This window comes from Dinoponera quadriceps, unplaced genomic scaffold, assembly GCF_001313825.1.
Source record: "Dinoponera quadriceps isolate SergipeBrazil2010 unplaced genomic scaffold, ASM131382v1 scaffold96, whole genome shotgun sequence".
In the NCBI taxonomy this organism is placed as follows: domain Eukaryota; kingdom Metazoa; phylum Arthropoda; class Insecta; order Hymenoptera; family Formicidae; genus Dinoponera; species Dinoponera quadriceps.
Genome location: NW_014554269.1, coordinates 518,541 through 546,028, shown reverse-complemented (window position 1 = coordinate 546,028; position 27,488 = coordinate 518,541). Strand labels below are relative to the sequence as shown.

Genomic DNA, 27,488 nt, shown 5'->3' with positions numbered 1-27,488 from the left:
GAAATTTTCCTCTCCTCGTTGCGCGAGCGTAGAAAAATATTCCACGTGCTCGCCTGCGAATGTGCCGCATTTCCCTTCGCCTCGAGACGCTTAGGTTAGGCGCGCGGGAGTTTTTGAAATTCAAATTCGCGGAATATCGCGCAGGAAAATCGCGCTCCTGTCCGTCTGATTTGCGCGGAGAGTTCTTGCGTGAGCGCGTCGTTATTCTCTCGACGATCGATCGGTCGCTCGGTGGAAAATGCGATCCCGTCGTTTTCGCAGTCAATCACCGAGATTAGTCGCTCGTGAACAAAATTTCGGGAACCCCGTCGCGGCCGCGCGTGTCCCATTTTGCGTCGCCATTAACGGATCGCGCCGGATATTTTCACTCCTGTGCGCCGGGGATATCGGACGAATTTCGCGCGAGCATTCGCGCGAACACGTCCATTACGTGCACAATACGCAACGCCACGGCGTTTTAAACTAAATCTAACCTCGGCCCGCGCTCGTACGGCCCGATTTAAATTGCGGCTTAATCCGGATTACCCGACGCCGGAGACCAGCTGCGAAGAGAACACACTGCAAATACGCGGTATTACGTAACGGCCGCCGCTCAAATAGGCTCTTCACTGATTACACCGCGAAGTCCGCCGTCCTGGCGGATGTCTCCGGGTTTTACGGTTAATACTCTGGAGCTTCTCGAAGCCACGGAGGGCCCGTGTACACTGAGAGAAAAATCAACTTGGTATTTATGACTGTAATTGCACAATGAAGTAATTACGACCATTTAAACCTTGTTTTGCAATAAACTATGGTGTCGTTGATAGTAATCTATGTACATATTCGCTATTATTACTTTTTGTTAGAACAAGAAAAATTTCCCCACGCCGAAAACTACTATAAAAAACAAATTTCTGAGCCTTTCTCTCTCTTGTCTCTTTGGCTTTATAAATAAGTGAATCAATTTTTGGCGATTTTAGTAATTTTCTCACCCAGCACATCGATCGCGACAAATAATAGCTCGGCGAAAGTGAACGAGATGTGAAATATTTGATTCGATTAATTTTTGCTGGCGTAATTACATCAACGGCGCGAATAGGAGCTCTCTTATCATTAATTAATTAAATAATGTTTAACCGAATTAATCTCCACGTCTCTATTAAGTATATTAGAAGAGAAAATGTCATGAGTCAGAGGTTCGATTATAAATTACCGCGACGATATCGTGCGAGATGAAGAGAGAGAGAGAGAAAGAAGAATGCAGCACATTAATTATAATAACGAGTATGACGGTAAATCTGCAGTCGCGACGCAACGGACGACGCAAATCGACAACTTATCTCCGTCACGAGTCCGCGATATATACCGCGTGTCCCGGAGCGCAGAGAGAACGTCCTTTCTCCGAGAGGTTCAGCCGAGATTTACGCCGTCCTCCTCCGGGTCGCAGTGACAAGGCTCGCCGGGGTTATAAATAATCGGCACTTAAACAGTAATAACGCGTACGCGCTCGTTGCGCCAAGTGTTTCCTAACGCGAAAATAATTCTGGTCAGCATTCGAGTCCGCGAAGCAAGAATGGCGACACACCGAACGATGATGATGCGTCCCCGGTCGGCGCCTCTAATTATAACCGCATTCATAATTCCGCGTGAATCTGTCGCGAAAGGACACACACACGCATGTAACATGCACAGCACACACGCAATATGACCGTGCCCAGCTCCGATTTTGCGATTCTATTATTCATGCGTTTCCCCCTCAAATTTTATTCATACCGCCGTCGTCTATGAAATCCGCGCTGCCAATTACCTTTGACAGGCCACGGCCGCTTTAATGTCTCAATGAATACCGAAATCTTCCGCGCATAAGAGGCGAATTGACTCGTTTTGTTGAAACACTCTTGACCGAATTCTTATTCCGACGCTTGGTCGAGCGATTATTTGATAGCCACTTACGACGTCAACTACACCTTTTTATCGTTCTGATAAAAAGGTCGCGGTAGCAACTTGTGCATGTAAAATTGTCACACTGAGAAACCCATTTAGTTGACTCAAGCTAAATTACTGTTCGAATATGGGCAAATAATTTGGATTGCGAGAGTGAAAATCTGCTTCTTTGAATCGAACCTTTTTCATTTTCGTTTCGAAGAACCAAACTTTGGTTCTCACGACCGAAACATATGCTCGCCCGTATCTGAACAAGAATTTCATTCGAGTCCACCAAATGCGTTTCTCAATGTATATTCGCGCGTATAAAAAGACAAATCGTCTCGCATGTTAATGCGCTGAGAGAAAAATGTTGGCACTGCAATTGTGTATTGAAATGATTCTAGTCAGGTATAATCACGACTTTGTACACATATACTGCTATTATTTCTCCATTGGAGCAATAAGAAATATGATTGGCGTCGACGATAGTTTTACATCTCAGTGAGACCGACAATCATCTTTTTCTCCCTGCGAACTCGACCGAATCTCCCTCCCTCGGAACTCGCCGCATTCAATTTTCCGAATGGACGTTTCAATACATCCGCAAATTAGTCGCGAATTGCGCTTCCTTTGTCGCGAATGGCTCCAAGTGGCCTTTAATTCTCCGATCGCGCCACGTAATCTCGCAGTTAGCGGGGAGCGTTCACGCTAACGGCGCGACCGTTCCGTCGCATTAAATCAATTCCTAAGGGCCGTCGCACAGTCGCCATGCGTTCGTCCGGTTTAATTGCGAGCGGATCAACGGGACTCAACAACACTCCGATCTCAGCGACTTGCGAGATTGGTTCGCCCACGCGGCAACGATTCTATCGAACGACCAACCGTGTACGCGCGTGCTATGTGCGTGCGCCCGCACGCACGTGCGTCTGTGAGGTTAAACCGTCCGCCCACGTGGCATGTAATTATCGGAATGCTAAGGCTCACGCTTTCACAGAGACGTTAAGATCAATCCGGGCCATTTGGCGTGTACAGGTGCGCGCACGTGGCCGCGATGCCGCTAATAACCGCTTCGGCAACTGTCGATTCGATCAAGTGGAGTGGTCACCTCGCGCCTCCTCGTGCTGCGCCGCCTCTCTCTCTCTCTCTCTCTCTCTTTCTCTCTCTCTATAGCTTTCATGTTCGACAGAATATCGCAGCTGCCGGTTACCCTCCGGCGAAACCGATAATACATATAGGCTATATTCACGTGATATCTCGCGTCCTGCCGCTCGATTTTTTGGAGAATCGCAATCTGATTCTTCTTCTTCTTCTTCGAGAGAGAGCATTTAACGCTGTCTTTTACCAGATTTTCACACCGAATCAAAACGTTAGTCGAGGAACGTGCTTGAAGAAATGTCACAGGTGTTGTTCCAACGAGAACACGACGGCGCACGCGGTGCGCCAACGCGACCGGTCGTGTAACACCATGATGTTCTCTCCCGAGACGCGAGCGTTTGAGGATTAAACGACGCGAACGGCTTCATGCCGAACCTTCTTCTCCTTCCGCTTGCCTTTCGCGTCGCGGGTAGAAAGCCAGCGTGCACAGACGTCGAGATAAATGATAAAAGCGACATTTAAGCTTTTACTCGGCGAACTTTAACCGTGCGCTTTCAGATGCTAATAATACCGAGTGGGAAAATATATGCACGTCTAGATTCAGCAGCCGATGTGGGCGAATTCAGCGTGTGTTTCGTTTTATTGCGCCACTTTCGCTATCACGACGTAACTAACAAGAAAAGAATTAACAGTGCACATACGATCGATCCGCCCGTTCGTGCAGAGCCCGATATAAATGCATACAATTCGATATAGTTTGTGCACCGCGGAGTAACGCGATTTTTATTTTATACACACATTTGCACGGTCGGGAACAGTTAACGTCGCAATGTTGTTGCTGCATGTGAACCACAATAGCGCGTTTAAAATACGAGCGCCTCCCCGTCGTTTGCTCTCGCATTGACCCGATCGCGAAAGTGGAGTACGCGTCTAATTATAGAGAAATTTGTTCGCCGGCGAATATAACCACGCTGATTCGTGCCTCATTATAGAATCATTAATCTTCACGATGGGGACATGATATATACGCCTCTCGGAAAGTAAGTCATTATTTTCGTCACGCGTTTCCGAACGCGAGGACAGTCGGTGCGAATATTTCGCCGATTAATAATGCAATTCCTGTACGATTGACGATGACAAATGCAATTAGCGGTTGAAACTTCGAGCATGACTCCTCCGTTCTTCTCAATTTTGAGAGATTCGTTCAAGCAACACGTCATTTAAGAGCGTATCGCTCGTATCTCATAATAATGAACAAATTATAATAAAAGTGCAAATTGATCTGCGTCGCGTTGAAAAGTGACTGCCAAAAGTTTGATAGTAATTCAGAACATGAATCAAAAGTTATTCTACTTTAAGGGGGTTGTAAGGTGAAATGACAAGCATTCGATGAAATTTGCATTGCGTGTACATTGCAAAAAAAAAAGAAGATTGACCATTCAAGAGATATTTGTAGTTGAAGTTGACATTTTCTATATCCTGTTTCTTAAGATTAACGTGTATTTTAATTTCTATTCATACCTTCTAAACTAAAAATAACATTTTGATGGAAAACTAGTCTATAATAATATAAATATTAAAGATTAATATACAGACATTTGTACACAAATTTCAAAATTATTCGCCATTTTGTATCGAGAATACATCGATGCAAAGTTCATAATTTGAACTTTTCACTTCTGCCAAACGGTGATTTCATTAAATAACAATTGGATATCTTGTCATGCATCAAACGTGCCTCTTTATTTCTTTCCGAGAAAGAGACGCATCGTTATAGAGATTGCAGATATAAAAACATATCTCTTCGCAAACAGCACATTTCGAGCTACTCCGCGTTAGTACCGTGCGACGTGTACCGGGTGTGCCGCTCTTCCTCGTGCACGAAGTCACAAATTTATTTCGCCCCGGGCAACCCGCGGGCTCTTTCTTGCCGCCATACTTCTCCTCGTAATGCGCCACGTGTGTAAATAACGTTGAAAGGGAGACCGGACGTGGCGCGGCGCGGCGCGTCGCGACCCCGGCCGACCTGTTTTCCAATGGCGGTGTACGTACGTACATGTACGTACATATACGTGTTTTTCCACCCTTGTACACATGTCCCGGATCGACAGGATTTACCCGTGAAAGCTGAGTCGTAAAAATTGCATACCTGCCCCCCGCGCGCGCACGTCCCACTTTCTCTCGAGAGCGACTCTCGTTCTTCCCCTCTACCTCCCGCTCTCGTCCCTCTCGTCTTTCCCTCCTTTCATCCTTCCCTCTCTCGTGCCTTCCTCCTCTCGATTCGCTTGGCCGATACATGCAAAATTCACGCGTTCGCCAATTTCCAACGTCCGCTCGGAATAATCTCCCTTACTATGAGATTAACGCGTTTAGCTCCGTGTCACCTCGACTCGCGAAAGCTTTTATAATCGTTAATAAAAAATGCATTTCACCTAGAGAGAGAGAGAGAGAGACCTGGTATCCTCTATATGGCGCGCGTGATAGCGCAAAATTCGTGGCTGGACACGATCTTTTACGTTACGAACGATGCGATCGGGCGCGCACAGAATGTTTTGCGCAAAACGCGGCCGTGACTTCGACACGGCTCCGTTCGTCGTTTTCCTCGTCATTCGTCGTGCACTAAATTTGCACTTTCACAGTTACACCCACGCCTCGCGAATCACCCGTTGTTCACGAGCGCTGTTACGCTTCTCGTTCGGGAGATCTTCTCGACGCATCTCGCCGTATCGCGCGTTCGCGCCAAGTTATCGTCTCGGAGCCGGCGTTAAAAAGTTGTCCGTTGCGGTGGGCATCACACCGGCAGATTTTCTTTCTTTTAACGGCCGAAGCGCGGCCGAGCATTCCAGCACCGTGATTACATCTGACATTCGCCCCTCGTGCTTTATCTACCTTTCCACCGTTTACCGGCAGCGACGCGTTTTACGACGCTTCCGCTCGCTCGCTCGCTCGACATGAGAACACCCGGTACATGAATGCCGTGATATCTATAATTTACGCACGACTGTTACTCGTTAATTGTCGCGCAAATAACGCCCCGCACGGCATGCGTGCATTTGTCGCGTGTGTGCCCCCTCCCCCCCCCCCTCTCCTTTCGTCCTATCTATCTCTCTCTTTGCTCGCTCGCTAGCGTTCTCATGTCGCGTTACTACACGTTCCTCTGGCTCGACGTGTCCACCTCTTACGTCTTACGTGCATTTCGAGGAAAAGGGTGGTACGGCGAGATATCGCGCGTTGATATCTCGATTCCGCAGCGGACCGATTGCTACTTCGGCCAGCAGAAAGCCCGCATGCCGTGTCTTTCACTCTTTCCGAGATCTTGTCTTTATTTCTTTCTTTCTTTCTTTCTTTCTTTCTTTCTTTCATTCATTCATTCATTCATTCTTTTCTTTTTCCCTCTTTCTCACGTGGCGTGCGTGGTCTCCGCGATCTATCTTCATCGCTCAATGTGTCTCGTTTAACTTACTATTAGTAATTTTTTGATAATTTCAGATAATTTATAACTTAGTACACTGGGAAACCTATTTAGTTGAAAGTAACTAGATTCTTGTTTAGCCCTTAGCTGACACACGCCAAAATAATAACGTACGTGCTATATGGTGGTATTTTGGACCCCAGCGAGAAAAAATGTGTATAATTGTTTTATTTATCAATATTGGGTCAAACCTCGACTAATACTAGGTGACGCCACAGAACCAAATTTGGCGCGCAACTATGAAAAATTTGCGTTCAAAAACACTCTGGGGTACTTTTAACCCCGTGTATCAGCTAAGGGTTAGATATGGGCAGACAAATGTTTTGGTTATATGAACCAGTGTTCGGTTCTTTGCAACCTCTGAAACTTCCGTGATCCAAACCTTCGGTTTAGGCAAACAAATTTTGGTTAATACAACGAAAAAATTGGTTTGCCCATAATCAAACAAGAATTTAGTTGATTCAACCAAATGGGTTCTCAGTGTGGCCGCCGATTTTAAGCGTCTCTTCCAATAATGTGCTTCAAAACGAAGAGATGTCACAAGGAAATTCTCGCTTCAATCACGACTGCCGAGATCGTCCTGCCTCGATAACATTATTATTTCCCGATTGATACAGCCGAGTCTTCCTCGCGATTCGATTCGCGCCATAGCGCCGGCGACATCGTCGAAACGCGAAGGGCGCTCTGTGAAAAAGAAAAAAAAAAGAAAAAGGAACCGACCTCGCGTTTTAATTCGCGATCGGACGGTGGCACGTATTTCCCGCTCTCCCTCGCGTCCTTCTTCTTCGAATTCTCGTCCTCCGCGCTCGGAAAAAGTCCGGATACGCTGCGGAATCGGCGAGGGAGAGCGAGAGAGAGAGAGATAGAGAGAAGCACAAGAAGATAGAACGGAAAACTTCGTCCACTGCGCAACGGCAGAGAGAGGCTTTGCTTTATTAAAAAAATTTTATTTTTATCCCCGTCAAACTCGCTCTCTCTGTCTCTCTCTTCCTCTTCCTCCCTCTCTTTAGCTCTCGTCGCTATCGCCGACGGTTAATACCGGATGCCGGTTTAATGGAATTACAGCATGTTTTATATGCGCGCGGCGTTTTTCGCGCGAGAGATTCTCGCGAAACGACGGCGAACAGGGGGGCGAAGGGGGCGGAATTTCACGCGCCACCGCGCCTACGTGTTTGCGTAATATTTGCATGATATATTTTCGATGTGCGCGCGCCCGCTCGCTCCTGCTCCCGTTTCGGATCCGATAAGTTTTATGCAAAACGCGGACCGGCGATGGCGGCGGCGGCCGGCGCGTATCGGTAAATAAACCGCCAGCCACCGCGCCGGTGCGCTTGTTGTTATGCGAAGGAGAATACCCGCCCCCTCTGACCCTCTCCTTCGCGAAGAAGGCCTTGCTCCGCGCGAGAGTATCCCGCGGAAGTGGAACAAGCGCGCTCGACTCGCGTCTATTTTCACGGGTCCCGCGTCACGTCTAAAGATGCGCTGACCCGATATACCGAAATATCGGGCGAAATCGCGTTGCATACCGATGAAAAACCGGAATAAAGATAGAGAGGGAAAGAAGAAGATTGCGCGGATATGGAGTCCTCATCCTCCACGTCTTTTCTCATCGGGCCGCGAAACACGATTGTTGTTTGAGGGAAAGGCGGTATTATAGCCTCCACTTACACTTTGCACAATAATTTTGCCAATAAACAATATTTTATACTGAAAACTGAACGATTGCGTGAAACAGTTGCAAAATTTCTCGTTACAAAATTATATATGTATTCAAAATGAACTCTGAAAGAAACGACGATGAATACAACCGTGAATTTCAACGTAGATACTGACTTATACTTGTTAGAAGATAATCTGTCTTGTTAGAAGAAATCTGATTTGTTAGAAGGAAACCTGTCAGAAGGACAGCAGTGCATTGCAGACGGAAATGCAGCAGTGAACTGTAGGTTAGAATCGACTTACAGAATAACTACTTTGATATGAAAACTTGGAGAAAGGAGTCGTATTATGAGCATTCTCAGGGAGTTACGTTTGCAAAACGCCACGCTACTGTTCAACTTTGCGTAACTCGAAATGTGTACAGTCGAGTGGAATGTTAAATAACGAACAAAACACTCAACTGTACATATATTCGTATGATAATACGCTGAAATTTAAGAAGAATGAAGAAACGTGTATAATTAAATGCGCTTAAACGTACCTTGAGAACGTTTTCGAAATGCCGAAAAGTAAAAATGCGTTATAACTTATGCCGATTATTGTATATTGATATATTAGCTACGTGACGACAGGTTACTAAATAAATGGTTGCATAAGTAATCACTAGAATTCGCCACTTAATAATGGAAATTTTAAGGGACCATGATACCTACAAGGACCATAATACCATCTTCTCTTCGCCGCTTGAAGCGGCGGTATTTTTGTAATTGAACGGACGGGCAACGGATTACGAATAAGAGTTCCACGATTCGCGTAAGCAGACGCGAGCGATGGTGGAAAACGAGCCCACGGACTTCCGGTTTCTTGAATTTCGTGTGTAAACCCACCAATTAAATCCACGGGACCTCCTGTACGGGCAACGCCATGGTCGAGAGAGACGAGATTACTCCTTACGTTTCTCTCCGCATAATTTTCCGCGTAATTAAGATGCGTCCACAATGGACAGAGGGAGTATTTGCACAGCCTATCTTGCTCGCGAGAAATTTATGCGGAGAAACACGTCGGCGAGTCTCGTTCGATAAATTCATGAAAGCTACACGTGTATTCCGATGGCGGCGCTTCGTGAATTGAGTGTATTTTGCGAAGCACGGCTGAAAAAATATGAGAATTACTTTTTTATCGTTTTTTCTTTTAGGTTCTGCAAAAAATTTTCCGGAAATTGTTCGCCTCTCGGCTCTCACACGGCCTCGATCGTGTTCAACCTTGATCGTATATAATCTAAGGAGTTTCTATTTTACGCATAGAAGTCTTTATTTTCAATCACATCAGTTCATCAAAAATATTTACTATCCACATCAAAATATTCTCGGATAAGATTTACCTCTTTCTCTCTCGCTCGTGATTTCCGAAATGAAACAATCTCAAAAGTTTTCGGCGGATGTTGCTTTTTGATTAAGCGTTTGTTTCTTAAATACTCGCCACGTGTTCAGAATCATTTTCCTTCGAGGTGGGTCTTGATTTTCGGGAACAAGAAAAATTCGAGCGTCATAAAACTGGCGAATGAAACTGGCAAAAGCTCGAAAGTTATGATTTCGTTTTTCTCCGTTAAAAGCTCCCTGCTAATGAGGAATTTTTCATTTCTCCCCGCCGTAAGATTACAATCCTCCTAACTACTTTCCGGACCCGTAGCTCAATTGAAAGAGAACCGATCATGACGAGACGAGAAGGGACTTCTACCGGAAGAAACGGAAAAGTTACAATGATCCGAGAATACCGTGGACACGCTCGATAGTGAGAGGGCGGCGGGTGACTATCCCCCTTTCTTTTCAGCCGCACCTTGTATTCTCCTACGGAACGAAGGAGGCGCGGGCGAGCGACGAGTAACTTGTTATGCCGGTTGCACACAGAACTTCGATGCAGCCGTATTGCACAACATTGAAATTATTACGCCACAGATAAGACGACGCCTCTCGCGTACGTTTACCTCCGTCTTCCATCTACGGTTGTGTTTCCGCTTTTATTCAATTTGCCTCGTCTTTCCTGCCGCGTTGCAACGCGGCGAGACGCCGAGAGGTCGACGAACTTCTCTCTTGCCGGACCGTTCGCCGCGAAAGAGAGAACCGACGGATATCGGAATACCACCGAAGACGAAATAACACGCCAACGCAAGACACGTGTCTTCGAATCTTGCGAAAACAGGAGCCGTTTCTCTCTCTCTCTCTCTCTCTCTCTCTTTCTCTACGTGCGTGTAGATCTCTCCCTCATCGCTCTTTCGCTCTCTCGCTCTGTCTATCTCTTTTCCCGACTGGGTCGCGACGAAGGGAATACTACATTACGTGCGCTGTTAGCGCAACAATAATATTTTTGCGGAAATTTCGTGTGAAACTCGAGCTAATTTCTCCCGCGAGCCGTAAATTCAACATCCCCCGGATATTGGGAGGAGCGCACGTTTGTGTATGCGCGCCCGCACGTTCTGCAATTATCAAATCCAGTGTTGCCAACTTTTTAGTAACACCTGAACCGGTAAATTAAAAAAATGGGTCTCAGGATGATTATAACAGTGATACCAAAGATTGTGTCTTATTTATTATTTTATACATCATAATAACTACGTAATAGCAATACATTTAAATAATACATATAAAATGTGTAATAGTAAGCAATATGTACATATTTTTTTTTCGATATTTACTGTAGAACTACGTTTTATGTCGCATAAACTAGAGATTTGCAATATTAGCAGTGAATATTTCGGAGCACAGCTGCACAGAACATTTAATGGTCATCGCTCTTGATTGGTATATTCTCCTGGATCTATCAAGAATCTAAAAGAATACTCCAGTCACAGACGATAATCATTAAACGCATACTGAGTTGCTTCTTTAGAACAAAGTCATTCTTTTTAAAAGCATCAAGAAAATCAACTTCGTTATATGTTTGTCACATAGGACAAAATTTATTTTCCAATTTTCGAGTTTCGGCAAAACCGGACGGATGGCAACGCTGTTTAATTTCGAAACTACAACCCGCGCCACGACAAAATACTTTTTTTCTCCCACCGGCGACGTAAGCGAACGAAAGTTCGCGCGATACTCGGACCCGAGCTTTTTATTATGATTAACTGGACTCGCCTTTGTGCCGGCGCTTATTTCGAGGAGCTGGCCGTCATTGCTTCAGCTGCGTTTAATATCAACAACAACAAATTATTCCATAAAATTTTCATTTTAATAACAGCGTACACCGTTTTTAATTAAGAACGGTCGGGTAGAAACGCAGACGTACGCGCGCACCGTCGCTCCGCGTTGCATCCAGCAACGGGCGCGATTGTAATCCGCGTTGCAAACCGCGGCGAAACGACGACGGGGATTCGAGGATTCGCGCGGCGCAAATCACCGTTTTCCAGATCCGCATTCCGATCTCGCGATTTCAGGGAGAAACCGGGAGTCGATCGTCGGGTAATCGCGAGTTACGCGCCGTGTTATCATCCAATTCCCGAAGGTGCTAATCGCGAATCGACCGTCAAAGAACCGATGATTGTTTGTTTCCGCCTCTCTCGTGTCTCGAGAGCCCCGCGGCCGAGCTCGTAATGTCTTCGTGCCCGCACGCTGGTAATACCGCAAATACATTACGCAGATACCGCTGATCGTGGATTCCGACTTTGCGACTCTGCGATCGCGTTTTGAATTAACCAATGTACTTCCAAACTTTTGTAGATNGGGGGGGGGGGGGGGGTACCAGACGCGTCGGCGCGTCCGAATCAGCTCTGTGGGTCGCGCACAAATCGAGGTTAAATTTGACATAGATACTTCGAAAAAAATTAGCATAAATTGAAGACCCATATTTTCATGTATAAGCAAAAATATATAATCTTACACGAAGGGAAAAATGGCTTATATAAAAAAATCCTATATAGTTCTACTAAAAATATTATATTATTCAAAAATAATTTTTACGGATTGAGAGAAAAAAATATTGAACACGAACTGATACAATTCTTAGTTTGAAGATATCGTTCTTTCGACCCGATACTTTTTCTTCTCAATTCATGAAAATCGTGCTTAACCCTTTTAGTGCCGAACGACGATATATCGTCGTTCACAACACTTGTGAAAAGTGCCAACGACGATATATCGTCGCGTATCCGAGGGCGTTTTACTACTCGCATTGCGAGAAAGTTCTATCTCAAAATAAATTTATAAATTTATAAAACGTTATAAACGGTCTAATTTCATTGCAAAAGAATTAAAAAAATAGTTTTTGGGTTTAACTTCTTGTTATATTCTATGCTGGTTGGTGCCGAGTCTCTGTATACGCTGGAGCGATAAGGTAGAAACTCGACACGGGACAGTTTCGTTCTCGGGTCCGATATTAGTTATTTTGTTAAAAATGATTGAAAATGTAATACTTATACTTCATACTACGTGATCTACATAAAACTGTGATCAAACGATGATTATTCTTATGTGCAAATATTGTTTGTAGAAGAGAAACTTGTTTCTATGTTTTTCATCATGTTTTATATTGATGTTATTCGTATGATTTTCAACAAATATTGAAATACAGTTGACATTACTTCATTTCTTCTTTATTTCGTAATATGCTGCTTTTTGAATTTTGTAAATATCATGTTTAGTTTGGTTTTTATGAGCTTTTTCCCAAACTTTAGCAAATTCGTGAAATCGGCTCGGTATTCTTCGCATAGGTACGATACTTTTGCTCGGCACTAAAAGGGTTAAGTAACAAGAACACGATATTTCTACTTGAACTATATAGAATATCTTTATATGAGAAAATTCTTCCTTCGTATAAGATTATATGTATTTTTGTTTATGTATGAAAATATGAATCTTGAATTCGTAATTTTTTTCCGTGTAAGTCCTATGGCGCACAGAAAAACGTAAGAAATGAGCCAATTTGCCAATCACAGTCGACTTATTCTTCGACCGTAAGGAGAATTACTGCTTACGTTTTTCTGTGCGCTATGAGCACAGCCGCGGGGATGCTCGGTGGATACCGTTCTGGTGGCTCAACGCGATACCGGCGCGGCCCGACAGTAAAAACGACGACGACGAAACGGTGGAGGAGTAAGAGGAGGAGGATGAGAGGAGAGGGCGAAGGGCGAGTAATTCGCCACCTTCCGTTTCATTACAACTGCTTTGCCGAAGATACAGCCGCGAGACACGCAATCGCGCGATCAATCTTGCCCGCTGGTATTCGGTCGGTCAGAACCACCGCCGCTGGGCAAACGCGAAATCGCGCGCGGCCCATTGCGCGCACGTAGATCACGCGTCGTTAATGCGCCGTAACCGCGACGCTAAGTACAATCGACGGTGGACCGACGTGAAATATCGGCTATCTGGGGAGTCTTGCATACGGTGAAAAAAATTCTCACGTCGCTCGTTGCGTGCGTCGATCTGTCGCGTTGAAGTCGAGCGGTTGACTGAAAACGTTGACGCACCGTATATATCTGCCGCGTGTTCGCTAATTTCGACGACAGTGTTGTTTTACGCATATGTTCGAGTGATAATAAGGATATTAATTCGACTGAATTGTCGCGTCGAGAAGAGCGATTCGTCGGGCGATGACGTTTATGAAAGGAACGTGAGTGCTCGCGTTGGCGCACCGTGTGCGCCAGCAAATTTGCGTCGGAGAAATGTCTAGGAAATTCTCTTAGCTGAATTTCTCGACATCATTCTGCGATATTAGTCTGCGGTCTACGATGATTTTAACGCAGTCTGTCGTGTAGAATGAAATAAAGCTATTGCCAAATCGACCAAATATCTCAACGCGTGGCATATTCCGCGTATTAGCAATTTTTGATGAAATTATTATTTTATATATTCATTCGAGCAATAAGGGAGATATAAATTCCGCCAAATTATCGCGTGGGAGTGCAAATTTTCAAGCTATGACGTTTCTCGGCGGGACGCGAGCGTGGCGCACAACGTGCGCCATCATTTAATCGTCAAAACGATACCCACGAAATTTTTTTCGCTAAATTTCTCAACGTGACATTTCATCATTAATTCATGGATAATTGTTTAAGTCACGATAGTCAAATTCAGGACGACATATCGAGAGAGAGAAAAAGCTTAATTTATATTTAACCATCCACGTTCGCTTCTGCTCTGAATTTAACACGACGCGCTGTACTTTTGCATATATGTACGACACTTGTGTGTTCTTACATACATACCGTATTCTCATACTTTATTTAAGCTCTACACGGTGATTCATTGTGTCGGAATGGATTTTTCGTTCATCGATCGAAAAATCTGGTGCGAACGAGATGCGTTCGTTGTGCATTATCGAGCATATTTGTCGAAGATATAATTTTATCTTATTCGGTCAAATAATATAACGAACGGATCGATCCTTCTCGTAATACCACGTGCGGGGTACTAATAGTACCGCCAGTCACCTCGCGATTAATTATACGAGGGCATTAAGTTACCAATTAATCAGAAACGGATTTGATCGAGGCTCCTTATAATTGACGCGCGCGGAACGCGCCGCTGAAGTTCACGAATTCCCATGCACGGTCTCGTCTCGAGCGAGCGAGCGAGTGTGCATGCATGCATGCATTATTATCGACGATATTCGGGGAATATTTTGGCGAAGCCACGCGAACGGCCGCGTATTTTCGCGAGAGTTCGCGAGAGCGATTCGATTTTCCGGCACCTCCGTGTACATAATCCTGAAAAAAGTGTCCCATAAATCACCCGGCGCTCGGCGCCTACCTTCGCTCTCGTCCCCGCCTTTATTCATCCCGGCGGCAAGAAAATCGGCGCGCGCGCGCGAAGAAAATTGCAATCTCGGGTTTTATAAGACGAGGGAAGTGCACCGTCGATAGTTCGTTCCTTCGTTCCGCCGTTCGTTCCTCCGTTCGTCCATTCGTTCATTCGTTCGTTCGCGACCGGCCGTTCGATGGAGCCAATCTTCCTGTTACATAATTCCTGCAGCCAATTACGTAGGAGGAGATCGGTTAGCTCTGCGAACGTAAAATCCACTTTCCGTCCGTATTACGTACTCCCCGTATAGACTGTTCTTCGATCAGCATATGGCACGATAATGCGGCGGTCACAAAAAGTTTTACGATATCGCGTTATGTAATCGACATCCCGCGCGAAGAGTAATTCCCCGGAGGGAAAATATTTCCGCATTTGAGTATTTGAGTTTAACGCGTCGACTCGATCAGCCCGTTTGATATTTAATTTTTCTCCCTACATACCACCTAAACCGGCCCTTTTTAGTATTGGACATTTAATATTTAATGATGGGGAAGTCTCTGTCGACGCTGATCATTGAAATTGACATTGCCTCGCGACGCGTAGACATTTCTTTTCCTCTTTTTAACGCACGGATAATTTGCTACAATGAAAAGGGAGAGAGAAAGAGAGGGCGAAGGAGAGAAGATAGATAGAAAGTGAGAGAGAGAGAGAGAGAGAGAGAGAGATCCCCCATTCTTTTCCGAGAAAGAATTTCACGAGGAATTTACGCTCGTGGCAAAAATGCGTTTGCGGCGTATAGTATATATGTACGTTTTACAGCCCTTGAGCCCCCTAAAAACTCAGCTGCGATCAATCGGCCACGCCCAACAGTTATTAGTGTGGTTTAGCGGCTAATAAAAAGCCGCCGCTTTAATCACAGGCGCGGGGTTGACCGATCGCGGAATCACCTCTCGTCCTCGGCGGCTTGAATTGATATTAATCGACATTAATTGGACGTGCATACACACACACACACACACACACTTTCTCTCTCTCTCTCTCTCTCTCTTTCTCTCTCCGTTACGGCGACTTCGCGTCGCCACATTGTCCGCCGAATCGCACGATTATTTCTGCGGGACAAACAAGCCGGTTATACGATAATTTGCACGGCACGTTTTGCGCCGTATGAAAAATTTAATTTCAATTACATCGCGATCTCATACTCTCTCTCTCTCTCTCTCTTCTCGCGGCATGGCGAAATTTATTTCACCGCTAACCGTTTCGGCAGCAACCGCGCGTCCTTAATTGGCAAACTGTTAACGGTGACGCGGTATTTTCGGCTTAATTCAAATAACCATCCGCCCTATATCTATATATACATATACGTTCGGTTACTGTGTCACGCCGGGTAATTGCTAACACCGCTAAATACCCCATTAATTATCTTCGCCAGTCGCGCGACAAATGGAGTAGCTTCATCAAGCTAGCTAGGAAGCGCTCTCGCGGCAACGAATCACGACGGACGCCGATGTGCGAGTGGTGCGCGCGATTACGGAACGAAGGGCTCTTTCGCGCAGGATCTCTCGAACTCTCGAAATCTCACTCGGAACGGGTGAAAATTCATTCGGTGCAATAATGAAAATACATTGGAAAAGGAATTGCAACTAGAATCGCATGGCGAAAAAATCAGTCAGAACTGTAACAAATGTTATTACGGTATTATTGATCCTTATTTGCATATTGTTACTACTATTTTTTTTTTGTTGGAACAACGACAAAAATAGTATACAAAATGATAGCAAAAGAATTGTAATCAAGGGAACCATTTACGTGGCGAGTGTTATTGCAGTGTTAATAATGGTAACCTTATATGCATATTGCTACTATTATACTTTGTTTTTAGAAGAATAAGAAAATATCATTATAATTTCGAAAATCATTATAATTTCAGTGATATTGGCCATTTTCTTCTCTCAATATATCGCTCGGAATGACAAAAGTGAACTTTTAACTCAAGTATGGAATGAATTATTGATGTATATGAATGTTTCAGTCGCTCAATGAATTTATTTCAGCGAGACCGTGAAGTATATCGTATTCACTTGTCACAATTTCGGACGGAAAGATTTTTCGAACTAAACGATTCAAAGTGGGGAATTTATTCCATGCAAATGAAAAACCACTTGAATTCAAATGATTCGAATGTCACTTTACTTTCGAGTGAAATTCACTGGGAGAAATGTTGAGAGTACATATGACCAGATCCTCTANCTCTCTCTCTCTCTCTCTCTCTCTCTCTCTCTCTCTCTCTCTCTCTCTCTCTCTCTCTCTCTCTCTCTCTTTTAATTATACAGACATGTTAAAAAAATGAGAAAGAAAAGAGAAACGTGTAACGAAGCACATATGTCTGTTTGTCTGTTGCAGTATGCGTACAGTGGCCAGAGGGTAGGTGCTTCCACGACGTGCCGGAGTCGGCACTGCTGAATCTCTTCTTCGAGATCCGTGAGAACTGTCACGGCTTCTCCTGAAGGCAACGACCAAACAGGCAACGACAATGAAAATGACGGCCTCGCGCTCGTCGACCGAGCGAGCGCGCGGATCATCTTCTTCCACTTCTACTTCTTGCCGCGCGCAGTATCGCGAGAGACGATCTCGAGATATAACGTATTTATTTAAAAACTTTCCAACTCCGCCACATACCACGACCAAGCCAAAAAAATCGTATGCATCATGCTGAGTAACCACACTGAGTGTAGAGAAATCAAAAAAAAAAAATGGAAAAAGAGGGACGAGGCTCCCCATTTTTGTTTCGTTCACGCTCGATACATCCCGATATCGCGGAGGTGTTTCGATCTGTCGCGCGAGATATTACTCGAAACGCGCGGTCGAACGAACGGGACCGACGTCGCGAGACTAAAAAGAGCAGTGTGGAATCCAAATTTCTCGATGAAAATATCACGCCCGCGTTCCTACGGAAAGGAGGAAAACTCGCGTGCTTTCGGTCGGTAACCAAATTATTTGCACCGGACGATTCGGCCGATTCGGGATACGTCGCTGTTCAATTAATTAATCACTTCACGGCAAATTTTCGAGCTCCATCGAGCGAGTGCACCGAGCAAATCGAGGGTGACGATGGACATTCGGCATATACTCGATCATACACACATACGTCTAATTAATTAACCGCCGATCGCATCGATCTTCTCGCGCGACGGTGACGCTCCCTTCCCGGGAAATCGCGGATTCGGAAGAGCACACGCGCACTACTGTTACTACTACTACTACTACTACTATTACTACTACTATACGGTCTCCCGTCCGTCTCCGTTCGTTCGAGCCGCGCGGTCCGCTCGCGTGTCGCTTTCGATCATCGCGGAGCAATTGTGTGTGACACAGGTCTAAACACTGACCATTAAGAAACACACAAGAAACAAACGGGCAGCCCGGCAGAATTGTCGCGCCGTGTGCGCATTTGCGGGATCTCTCGTGTCCCTTCGTTTTAAGGTTCTCGATGATCCCGGCAGAAGCAAGGTGGGTGTTCAGAATTTATTTACCTACAACTAATTGCTCGTCGTTCAGCCAGCTCGGGATTAAAGACTGTCTCTCCTGTTATATATATATACACATATATACACATATATATAATATATATGTATTATATATATTTTATATATAGTATATATATATATATATATATATATATATATAGTTTTTTTTTTTACTGTATTTGTCTTCTCTGTCAACCGGGAGAGAAACAACGCGCTCATATCTCAGTCCCCTTCTCCTACGTTTCTCACACTACCGATTTTTCTTCTGTCTCTCCCTTCGAGCCGAAGCAGAATCGTCCCCCCCTCCCCCTACCCCCCCACACCATCACCCATTCTCTTATCATCGTCGACCCGTTTCTCTACTTCGCGGTGAGGAAGCTACTAGGAGTAATCACGGCGGCTTTCGCGGCCGCTCTCTCTCTCTCTCGCGCGAGGAGAAGAGTAGCGCGTCGAAGTAAGGCGCGCTCGACATAAACGGGAGATCATTCACGGTGATGAAAGGAGGCGCGTTGTACCACGGCGCAACGTGACAACGTGCGCCCAGCTGTTCCTCTTCCTCAGGTTTTCCGACGGTTCGCGACACACACACTTTTACGGTTTCGTGTGTGCGTGCATGCATTCCGCAGGCGAAGGAAAGAAAAGGAATCGCGAACGAAAAGACGCGGGTTTCATGCGTCGGTGTGTGAATTCGTAGGCTTGTAAAGTCACAACGAAACGACTACAGGGTATTTTAGTATTAACGATGAGTAATAATCGTAAGTTTCCTCCTCGCGCACGTATCCGAAACTTCGAAATTCCGAGATCGGGAGGGCAAACGGCGAACTCTTCGGCGCCGTGTTCGTCTCAGCGCGGTTTTGTCTTCCGCGGACTCTTCGGGAAATTGTCGATCGATTCTACCGGCCGATGGTTGTTAAAGAAGAACAAAAAAAGAGAGAGAGAGAGAAAATGAAGAAAAGGCGAAACACGGACCGATATCGCGAATCGGAATACGAACGGAGGAGGGGTATCGTGCCGAGCGAACACAGGGTATCGATTTTAGTGATTATACGCGAGCGTTACCTTACAGGCATTTCGTCTAATTAGCGTTTAGGACGGTAGATTGTACGAGTGCATTTACACGGTAGGACAGCGGAGGCAGCGAGGACGCTCGAGAGAACGCCGCTCGGGCGACGGTCTAGGTATTAATAAACGTAGAATTAAGCTCGCGTGGCTCCGCTCCGGAGAGAAATGCGGCGAGATCGGGATCGCTAGTTTTTCCCCTCCCCGCTATTTTTGTACTCGACTATGACTCTCTCATATGTGATTCACTCTCGCCAGGGGAGGAAAAAAAGCGAGCAAGCGGTCGGTTGCGAGCGCGCCGTGTTTCTCGGCGTCGAGAGTCGGCGGCGACGTGGCGGACGATCGTCGCAGCGGAGCCACGTGGAACCGTAGAAACAGTATTACGCAACCGCATGGCAACCGTCGTACAACTACCATTGCAGCGTGTGCAGGTTCGAGCCGAAACATTCCAAAGATCGTGAGACATCGATTTGTCCGCTAGGCGAGTAAACTGGGGTAAATTCGTTAGAAAATAGCCGTAGATAACCCGCCGACGTGATTTATTTCACTTCTACCGATCCGCCGATCAATCGCGTGTGTGTGTGTGTGTGTTTGTGCGCCATGACACTCCACTTTAGAGACATAGAGAAAGTAGGCTTACTCTCGGCAACAAATTCACTGAGTGAGAGGTGGAGAGAAAGATAAAGACACACATTCCGCGGGAAATAGCGACATGAGAAAAAGTAGCGACCTAGAACCGTAGTGGTACTCGAAATCGTCACGCGAGTTGTTTTTGTGTGCATGGACGATCGAGTGCGTGTGTTGCATGCACACACACTCACGCTCTCTGTCTAAAGCGAGACGCACGGAAGAAATCGGCATCCAGATAGCAGACGGAGGAAACCAGACGGACGATCGGAAGGAGAGAGAGAGAGAGCGGATGATGGATGATTCGCGCGATGAGCGGCTGCGAGCGCGCGCGAGGGCGACGAAAAACTGAATGTGACGAGCGCGAAAAAGGGGGAAATGATTATTTTCCGGGGGGGGGGCGCGCGACGTTGTGCGCGACGGATAGAAATTTCATATGCGAACGGACGAGCGAGCTCGCGCGAATTTTGTACGCGCCACGACGGAGGCCGGAATGATATTCGGTTTTGTCGCTCCGTCATGACACGCGCGTATAAATATCATCCGAAATGCCGAGCTTCCGAAACCTCGCGAGCGATCGCGCCCTCCTCGCGTGACCCCCGTGCGTGAATCGCAGCCGATTTGTGATTTGGTGTGTGATTGTTTTGCACGTGTGTGCCGCGTATTATATTTCTCTCATATTTAAGCTAAGTGGTACGATCGAACAAGGTGTGATTCGGTATCGACGGCCTCGGACGGACGAGGGCGGCAAATCGTTAATCGATACCACCGTGATAGAGGGAGGGAAGAGCGAGCGGCGGCGCTTCTTGCCGCCGCACGCCGAAACAAATCTGCGCGACGCGCAGGAGAGAGCGAATCGATTTGTCACACTTCAGTCAATAAAGAGGAATTTTTACTTTCCGTACATCGTCGAGAGAGCAGTCAATCGAAAACCGATTCTTGCGATTTGCACGATCATTGCATTGCATGCATACCCGCCGGTCGCCGAAGAGAGCGAGAAGGAAGCGCGGGGGCGAACGAGAGGCGGACTTTCCCCGTGAAATATTAACGCGCGTTTATTTACACGCCTAAGTTTTTCTCTGCGTCGCCGGTGACTTACACGCGACGGCTCATTCTTTGGAATCTCAGGGTCGGTGTTTGAGTTTGCGGGGAAGCCGGTCAGCAGTCGCCGCAGCCGATTCGCGGAGTGGCCGGAAAATGAAAATTCGACGAAAGGCGCGCAATTTCACTCGTTACGGCTCTATCCGTCTTCTTCCCCGTCTTTTTCTCTCGATTTCTATTCCTCCCCGGCTGTTTAACTACGCGATCGCTCCGTCGACGGTATTCATTTCGCGCACTTCCCGGTCTCTTCGCGAAAATATCTCGCCTCCGTTCGCCTCTGAACTTTCCGCTACGAATAGTCGGGATATTTCCGTCGTCGCTCCGTTCCTCCATTTATTCATCGAGAACGCTCATCGTCGTCGTCGTCGTCGTCCTTGTTGGGCGGTCTCGCGGGTCTTCGGCTGTCGCGGAATCACGCTCGCGAGAATATGATCGGCAATCGCGCCCGCCTTTGTCCTCTCGAAACTATCTCGTCTTCGCGATCTCCGTGTGAGTACGCGCGCGGGGAATTTTCCGCGTCTCGTGGATCGCCTCTCTTTCTCCGGTCAGCCGGAAATTCGGCCATCGCGGGTGACGTTCGAAAGGACAGCTGTAGACGTAACGACACAGTGCGGGCTAACGTAGAAAGGAGGAGCCGGAGGAGGGAAGAGCGAGTGCCCGAAGGAAAGCCGGAAGTCGAGGTCCTTCCCGGACCTCCTTGTCCCTCACTCTGTCCGCGCATTTCGCGACGATATTACTGCACCCGTCCCGCAGTTTCCCCGTAGCATTCCGCTTCTCCTAACAATTTTCATTCCATTTCATACCGCTTTCCCTCGTCCACCTCCCCCTCTTCCTTCGGGCCGGCTCTTTCTTCTTTCCTCCAATTTTACGCCGCGTCAGAATTCTTTCACTTCACAGTCACGCTGTCGCGGTCGCGCGGGGAAACGTGCGAGGAAAATTGATATCGCCGCCGTTGCCGGGAAAGAAAAAGACCCGCCTCGCCGGACGCGCGCGCGCGCGAGCGAGACTTTATTGCCTTCGCGCGTCCGCTGCGAAGGGCGCGCGACACGTTCCGACAAAAATTCGGTAATGTCGAGAGTTCGGGCCGCGGTTGGTCGACTCGTGTAGAAAAAGGGCGTTACTTCCTCGCGCGTCGAGGATTTCCACGACGACGACGGATTTTCGATGATGCATGCAAATAGGCTTTTAATCCTCGTTAGCCACGCGTTGCTTGGTAACAACAATTAACCGCGTCGTGAGAATGTCGAGTGGATTCGTGTGTGACTGGACGCGCAGCGGGAGAATTCAGCATCGAACGATGGAGTTGTTAAAAACCAAATTCGAATAATTAATCTAACAATAGAAGAAAGCGAGAGATCGTTGACATTACAACGAGAAATTCGAGAAACTTGGAAGATCTGGGCTCGTATTAATAGTTCGTCATTTGGGACTTGTTTTACGTGAGATACTCGAATTTTTATTCCGAATTCGATCTGAAACTTTCAGATGAGTCTAACGATATCCTTTCGGAAGAAAAGATCCTGAAAAATTCATATCCAACTCTCGGGATTTAAATCTGATTATTTCATTTCTTCGAGCGAAGTTTCACGGTAACTATTGATGCAGGCTTAAGAAATGCAAGGGAAACATTCCGAGTACTTGTCAATAATGAATTTTTTAACGGACGAGGACTCGCAATTCATCGCGCGATGCTGAAATTGTCCTCGGCTCCGACATGATCGATAAGATCTTCGGGAAGTCTCCGAATTTCACGATACGCGCATGCCACGTGTATTACTTTCGTCGTCCGCCTACGATCGTCGCGAACGTCTACGCGCGCTGTCGCACTTTTTTTTCTGTTTCCCGTTTCCCTGCACTCTCGCGAGTCTCGTCGTCTCTTCGCGCGATCGTCTCACGTTGTTCCAACTCACGATGGCGATTCACCGAGCGTGAGAAGCGCACGCACTAATGTCACGCAGGGCATTTCGCTCGGAGAAGCGGAAACGGAAGCAACGACAACAAGAACAAGAGTGGCGTCTGAGCCGGAAACGCGTTTTCTTCGTCGAGAGCTCACGGAAAAGGGCTCGGGAACGATGCGCACTGTCGCGTTCCCTCTAGCAAAAATACCGAACTGGCCGGAAAGTGCACGATCTGAATAATCAGGTGACAGCCTGAATAGCCTTTCCCGCACGAAACACTCCTTCGCGAGACGTGCTTTCGGGAACGTCGTGAGATGCAACGGCGAACGATGCTTCTGCGAATGAAACGCCCTGCGGAGACCAGGCAGCGGCATGCACGAAAGGGCAACGAAGGAGGAACGACGACAGGAGGACATTTTGAGGAAGAGAACGCCCACCCCCCCCCAAACGACTGTTTCCCTCGCGGTGACTGAGAGGGCCCGCAGGGAGGACGGACTCGCCGCTATCCGAGGAGAAGGACTCTCGCGCCGAAGACACGAGAGCGATAAACGAATAAGAGGCCACGAATGTCGAGGGTTTTGCGTAAAGGTACGGCCCCTTCCCACACAAAAAGTCAGCAAAACGATTTCGAAAAGAGCAGAATCGAGCGAGTTACGGCTATGACGAAAGTAATGTAGGCACGGAATGCACAGGAGTTGCGAAACCGCATATAATAAAAAAATCCGCATCAAGACGAAGTGGACGAGAGTCCGTCTTATGGACGCGCCTCTTTTTCTCGCAGCCTGCGAACCTCTTCTCCGTCACAATTGTTCGGCCCAAAATTTGCACGAGAATGTGAAAATTACACGGCGAAGCGTGGAGAAAGACTAAATGCACCCGCAGCATTTGGGAGATCCTAGTTGAAAGAATGTTGAAAAATGTCGCACAATATGCACCGGATGACACAAAGTCCAGGGATCGGCGGAAGATTCATCGGGACGCTCGAATTATGACGCGAAAGCGATACACGAAGGTCGAAGGAGCGCGCTTATGCACGATCTGGTCTGAACGGGAAGCAAAATTAATTAACGCGCGAATTAGCGGGTGTTGCGGAGAAGAAGGGGCACGCGCCACTTCCGAAGCCGACAGAGAGAGAAAACCCCCCCGAGAACCTCCAGAGTCTGTTCGCAAGTCTCGCCTCTTGGTAGCTTTTAATATCTGTAGGGCTATCTATCTGTCCAGTGGTAAAAGCATGAGGTATTCACGTTGCGCAATAATTCCGTATGAATGACTGAGATATTATAGACTGTCGTTTAACGATCATTAACCTCCTCGCGCACGCATACACGTGTACACGTACACATCCATCCACCCACCCACCTACACACATACACGCACGCACACACGCATACACATACACAGACACACATACAAACACACACCTGGTCGCTTCACAGTCTCGTCCCGCCTGTCCGGGTCGCTAAAGAGTAGTCCTTAAAACGTTGCCCGAAGCAGATTAATCGATTAATCCATCCGTCCACCCGATCAACCGGCATCGTCGCGCTTGTTTTGCGTGTATGTCTCCTCTATACGTTTATTACTGATCACTCACCAGCCGCCAGCTCGATTAATTAATCGGGACACCGTCGACTCGTACCCTCCCTCCTATTTAATTATTCCTCCCCCTAGTTCCCGACCTCTCGAGTACACCACCGTGAGAAAGGAGGGAGAGAGAGAGAGAGAGAGAGAGAGAGAGAGAGAAGGGGAGACAGCGAACGTCGACCGCGCTTCGGTTAACTGTGATTCGCCCGTTACGTTCGCGATTACGAGTTCGCGAGAGCGGGCTCGTAGCCGCGAAACGAAGCGGGCGAGACGCCGAACGAGAGAGAGAGAGAGAGAGAGAGAGGCCAAGTTAATCGAATCAGCCGATCGAAATTCGACGTGACCGGCGCTCTCCGGTAGGTGTCTGTGTCTCCTCCTCTTCTCCGCTCTCTCCCTTACTTCCATCCCTCACCACCCGCCCCTCTTATTATCCTCCCCCGGTCGTCGAATAATTAACCTTGCCCGCCCCACCACTTGCCTTTCGTATACCTCATACGTATATATATACATATACATACATATATATAGATATCTTTTTTTTTTTTTAAATTGTTACTATTACATTAATAATCACGTATTGCGCCACATTCACTGGTTGATGATTGTCTCGTTGACAAGGCCCGTATTTTGCCTGTGGTTGTGCTTGGTTGTGGTTGGAGCGGTTTTGGGAGAGAATTTTTTACTTGCTTCTTTTTTAATATTATTACCTTTTTTAATTTGCACGTCTCATGTCGTGGCCTTGGCTTGCCTTCATATGAGATTCACCTGTGAATATATATATATATACAGCGTATACATACATGTATACATATGTATTTCTATTTCCTCGATATGTATATATACATATATGTATACCTATACCGATATCTGCATATATAGATGTGGCCGCGTGTGTACACGCTCGATGCACAGAGAGAGAGACGTGCGACACGCGGGGACACGCGTATCTATACTTTATTATATTGTAATTTCACACGTATGGTATATAATCCGTCCTGGCAGTATCGTACGATTAACAAACATATGTGCACTCATAATGTATACATTTACAAGCTGCGAAGTAGTTTGTGGAAAGCGACTTCTTTCAGTATCGTGTCTCTTCTTCTTTGATTTTTTTTCTCTTTGTTTCTTCCTCTTTTATCTCTTTATCTCTTCTTTTTTGTTCTCTCTCTCTCTCTCTCTCTCTCTTTCTTTATATATCTCTTTCGTGCGATTCTGTCACCACTTTCCTATCTATCTCTCTTTACGTATCGTATTTCGATCGAGATGCATATTGCACAAGCTAACCGGCGTGCGAGACTCATCGCGTACGTCGAATAACGAGCAAGAGAGCAGATATACAATAGACACGAAAACGCATGCTCGTCTCACTTTTTCCTCTCAATTACGATTTCCTTCTTGTATTTAATATATTTTCGTTATTTTTTATTCATTTAGTTTTTTTTTTTTTCTTTCTCTCTTCGTTAATTTTACGTCACTACTTCACGTACGGACTGCCATGGCGGCACAGTCTGTAATACTTATACTCTTCTCTTGATCTTATTATTATTTTTTTTTTGGAACTGTTTATTAATTGTCATTGATTAATGTTAATGGATCGTGGCACGGTGTGTTAGTTGGCGAGAGACATGACAATAATTTTTTGAACGGGCGAAGGTTGCTGCATGCTCGACAAATGCCGCCTTTGACTTAGTGGTAACTAATTAATTCTGGTATACCGTCCTCGTTTTTTATAATCAAACAATATCGCCGACCGTGTCGGCCACGTCGCTCGCCAGTTTCTTTCCGTCGCGAGCGAAACCGGAACGAGTAACAACGCGTGATATTCGTTCACGCGGGATACTCGGCGAAGTAAAACACAAACGTTTCACCTTCGGCTTCACCTTCGCGATTAAACCGCACACGATACGAAAGAATCGTGCGAGTGTCGTCGTCGTCGTCGTCGACGTTACCTCAGCGGGCACACACGAGTATATAAAATATACAGGGCGTCTCTGATCAATCGCGCTTCCTCGTAATACCGGTTTTGCGTAACCGAGAAAACTGTGCGCGCGGGGATCGATAATTTTTGTACGGGAAAGAATTTCAATCAACCACTTGCGAATATCGGGTGGATCAACAAATATGTTCGTTTCTCTTTCCTTTTTTTTTTTTTTTTCGTTCGTGTAAAAGTCACGCAGGAAAAGAACGGAGAAATCTTTCGATCGACGTAATAACGTTGCCTCCGAAATGGATAATCGCGCAAGAGTAACTTCGTGTTCCCGGTTGAGCCGAAATGGCGCTTTACGATTGATCGAATTAAAGAAAAATTCAAACATCGAAGCGAGATCGAGTTGGTAAATCGGACTGATTAAATTCGAAAAAAGATATCCGAAATTCCGAGTTTTTCTCTACCGAGAATTATCGGGCCCGTCAACGGATCTCTGACGCAGCTTCTGCCGGTTACGTGACACTCGTCGAAAGAAAGAGGACGTTGATTCAGAAACTGCCCGATCATGTACACATAATGTCCACCTTTCTTACTGGTTGTTTAGCCTGGCATTCACTAATTAGTCTCAGTGCGTAGCCTTAATTAGTTACCGCTGAGCGTGCAAGCACCGCCAGCAGTTAGTAGTGGGCCGCAAGCGGGAGTGTGCTTTATTTTGGAAAGAAAAAAAAAAAAGAAGAACGAGCTCAACGGAGGAGACGAGAGACGACTCTCCGTCGTCGTCGTCGTCATTGTTCGCGCGAAAGTAGCGGAGGATCGTTTCGATACGATCGCGTCTGATACCCGCGTTTCGTAAAATACCGCGCGCTTATTGAGAGGCCTTTATCGGCTAACTAAATTATTATT

General features: G+C 46.4%; 1 protein-coding gene across 10 annotated transcripts in view; it reads left to right on the top strand.

The window, feature by feature from the left end:
• The window catches only part of LOC106752109 (RNA binding protein fox-1 homolog 2-like), a 370,278-nt gene that overhangs the window by 298,779 nt on the left and 44,011 nt on the right, over nucleotides 1–27,488 (top strand). For all 10 annotated transcript variants that reach the window (XM_014633549.1, XM_014633558.1, XM_014633610.1 and 7 more), the window contains one exon: nucleotides 17,266–17,286. In XM_014633549.1, the coding sequence (XP_014489035.1) occupies nucleotides 17,266–17,286 (21 nt within the window). The remainder of the gene's footprint in view (nucleotides 1–17,265; nucleotides 17,287–27,488) is intronic.